Source organism: Petaurus breviceps, unplaced genomic scaffold, assembly GCF_028583685.1.
Source record: "Petaurus breviceps papuanus isolate PSGF00001 unplaced genomic scaffold, PetGlider_PUasm1.0 178, whole genome shotgun sequence".
NCBI classification, from domain to species: Eukaryota; Metazoa; Chordata; class Mammalia; order Diprotodontia; family Petauridae; genus Petaurus; species Petaurus breviceps.
In genome coordinates, this window is record NW_027185777.1 from 14,699,796 (window position 1) to 14,703,521 (window position 3,726).

General features: G+C 52.8%; 1 protein-coding gene across 2 annotated transcripts in view; it reads right to left on the minus strand.

Annotated features, from left to right (window-relative positions):
* PIP4K2A (phosphatidylinositol-5-phosphate 4-kinase type 2 alpha) overlaps window positions 1-823 on the minus strand; it is a 212,579-nt gene extending 211,756 nt beyond the window's left edge. The window contains exon 1 of one of the 2 annotated variants that reach the window (XM_069086294.1): window positions 643-823. In XM_069086294.1, the coding sequence (XP_068942395.1) occupies window positions 643-786 (144 nt within the window). In that variant the 5' untranslated portion in view covers window positions 787-823. The remainder of the gene's footprint in view (window positions 1-642) is intronic. The other variant, XM_069086295.1, reaches the window with a different exon arrangement.
* Between the last annotated feature and the right edge of the window lie 2,903 nt (window positions 824-3,726).

Sequence of the window (3,726 nt, forward strand, 5' to 3'; positions counted from 1 at the left end):
GGGAGGCGGTGGAGGAGGGGAAGGGTCTCAAAACTAAGTTGCCGTAACTATGCTGTCTTTTTCTTTGCCTCTCCTCCCCGCATCGCCCCCCCCCCTCCAAACCGCATTATGTTAAACAGTACTGCTCAAACTGAAGAAATGAGCCCCGTCTTTCTAGACTTCGGTATTTCCTTCTTGCAAGGAAGTCACAGAACGCACCCAGTGCAATGACAGGTATCTCTCTATCTTCCCCCGGAGCAGCTTCCACTGCGCCCAGGCTGGCCGGCTCTCCATCTGTCTGGGGACCGGTGCCCGCAGGGTGGGCGCAAGCTCCCACCCCCGCAGCTCGGGGTGCGGGCGCACACACACAAGGGGGGAGAGGGGGTGTAGCGCCGCCCGCTAACTTCCCCCGCGCCAAGCAGCCCCCAGCCCCATTTCCACGGAGCCCCGGCGCCCCCCCCACCCCCCGGCTACAGGGAGTGTGCGTGTCCGGCGCGGCGGGCGCAGCCCTCCCGGCCCCGTTATCTGCAGCCGCGTCAGGGGCCGGGATGCGCGGGCCAGGCTGGGGGAGGGGAGGGGAGAGGAGGGTGTCCCCCTGCAGCGGGGGGCGGGGGACGACGGGGGAGGAGGAGCAGCAGCCGCCCCCGCGGCCGGAGCCCTTACCGAGTGGTTCACCCCCCACATGAGGACGCTGAGCAGCGGGTCGCTGGCTCTGAACAGCTTCACTTTCTGCGCGACGAAGTGCTTCTTCTTGGTCTTGGTCTTGCTCGCCATGACCGAGGACACCAGGTTGCCGGGGGTCGCCATGGCCGCCGCCGCCTCGGTCCCCTCCAGCGCCGCGCCGCGCCACCGAGGCCGGGGAGCCGCCCTCGCTCACACGCCGCCGGCCGGGAGCCGCGGCCGCATGCCGGCCCCGCGCCCCGCCGCCGCCGCCGCCGCTCTCCGCGGCCGCCGCCTCCGCCCGCTCCCGCTCCGGCTCCCGCGCCGGGCGCCCGCGCGCACTGGGGGCCCCGCAGCCACCGAGGAGGAGCCGCCGCCGCGTCCGCGTCCACCCGCCCGCCCGCTCGCTCCTCGCTCAGCCCGCGGCTGGACCAGGCGCGCCGAGAGCGGCTTCCGCGTTGGGCGCTGGCGTCATGACGCACGAGGCGGGCGGGAAGCGGGGCCGCCACGGGGTGGGGGGGTGGGGGGGGGCCGAGGGGAGTGAGGGGGGGGCGCGAGCCGAGGCGCTCTTGGCTGGGGGCGCGCCCCCGGGACGGGGCGGGGAGAGGAGCGGGCGCGAGCGCGAACGCGGCCCCGGGCGGGGGTGTGAGGCTTGGGGGGGAGGGGGGACGGAACGAGAAGGAAACCCCCACCCCACGGGTAAGTCCAGGGAAGACAAGCCACGGGAGAGGGACCTGCCTGCCGGAGAGAGGAGAAGAAACGGGGCGCGATCATCGCAGCTGGCACTTTTATTATAGGGCTTTACATAATTATCTGACACCATCTCTGAGGACCAGGGCACAGGTATGAGCATCCTTCCCCGCTTTACACGCAAGAAAACTCGCAGGCAGGAGTCGGGCCCAGCTCCTTTCTGACCCCAAGTTCACTGCCCTTTTAGATAAGCCTGACTGCCTCCTTCACAAGATGTCAGTGGCCGAGACCAGGATCGTGCAAGTACGGGAGCAGTGGGGGGTTTTACTGACGTCTGGCTGAGCCAAAGAGTGACTGGCTCCCGCTGACCTTTCCGGTCTATTTCATTTTACTCGCTTTTGCCTACTCCCACGTCCTACTCCATCTGGACCCTTACATGTTCCCCTACACCAAGTACAGTGTTCCATCTCCCACTTCTTTTGCCTTTGCGCAAATGATGCCCCATGTTTCAATTATACTCCTTCCTCTCTCTTGCCTGGTAGAATTCCTACCTTCCTTCAAAACACAGCTTCAGGCACAACCTTCTCAAAGACAGCTTTAATCTCCCCAGTTGTTAGTGTACTGGTCGGTCCACTAGGCCGTACTGCCTCTCTTAACTTGGTAGTATATGTTATAGTTGTGGATGGTCCTTGTATCCACTAAAATGAAATTTAAGCTCGGTAGGGTCTTTGTTATTTCCAGTTCCTATCACCATCCCTTTCGAATAGTTGACATTTCATAAATGTTTGTTTAATTGTTCTAAATAACCTAAAATGAACTTTACTGACCAAAACTCACTATGTCTTACCAACCACTATTGACCACCACCAGAAGAATTCTTACTGTATTGAGCCTTCCATGTAGTACTTTAAAAACTTTCACCAGACTTTACCATCTTCTCAGGAGGTATCTGCTCTCTCCTTCCTTTCACCATCAAAATACTAGAAAAAAGCTGATACTCTCCATGCTTCTATTTCCTCTAGTCGAACTCACTCTGCAGCCCTTTGCATTCTGGCTTCCAACTTCATCACTCAACTGAAACTGCTCCCTATGAAGTTACCAATGATCTCTTAGTTGACAAGTCTGATCTTTTCTCAGTTGTCATTCTTGATCTCTCTGCAGCATTTGACACTGTCTAGTGCCCTTCCCTGCTGGATGCTTTTTCTCTGGGTTTTCATGTCACAATTCTCTATTGGTTCTTTTACCTGTCTGACCACTCCTAAGTCTTCTTTGATAGCTTATCATCCATATCACACTCCCTCAGCCTCCTCAACTCCCATGACCTCTGTTTCTAGTTTGTCACTTACACATAGGTGTGGTCAAAGCTATTCCTTTCTTTCAAACCCTCTGCTCTAGGTCCAAGAATTACTACTTGAACTTCTGATCTGGAGAGTGAGGGTAGGTATGGGAAGAGAAAACATTTGCTAGTGCAAAGGCTGGGAAAGGTGAGGACCATCCTTTGAAGTTAACAGAAACAAAAGCATCTTTAGAACAAGTGTAATAACATTATTGTTCACTTGCAGGTCAGGAAGACAAACATACTATTTCTCATCTAATCTGATAATATAGGAGCTCTTAATCTTTTTGTATCATGAACCTTTTTGGAAGTCTTATGAAGCATATGGACCTTTTCTCAGAATAATGTTTTTAAACACACAAAATTAAACACAGAATTACAAAGGAAACAAATTATAATGAAATGTTTTTATTAAACCATTTGTTAAAAGTTCATGGGGCGGCCAGGTGCCACGGCAAGTAAGAGCACCGGCTCCAGTGTTGGGATGACCTGGGGATCGAATCCGGGCTCAGATACTTAGCATGACACCCAGAAATTACTGGCTGTGTAACCTTGAGCAAGTTACTTAACCCCAATGGCTTTAAAAAATAAAATAAAATAAAAAGTTGACAGACACCTTGTTAAGAATTCCTGAATTAATGTAACATACATAGTTTCTCTACATATGGAAATATTTTGTGAGCTGTTATCAATTCAGAAATTCTTTCTTGGGTACTTAGATTGGGTCCAGGTTTCCTTTGATGGCTCATCAGGAAGGTTGAATCCTCCATATATATTAAGCTTAACTACTGAGTCATCACAATCACTAACATTAACTTAGAACTTCCTGATTTCAAAGCCCTTTGAAACAACTGATGGGGAGGGAGATAGTCCAAGTAATATTAGCCTCATTTTACAGATGGGGAAACTGAGGATCATGCAGACTATGTGAGTCATTCCAAATCATATAGCTATTAATTGAAAGCCAGGACTATAAGTCTATATATATATATGCATGTATATATATACTTATAGTAGATAGATAGATAGATAGATAGATAGATAGATAGATAGATAGATAG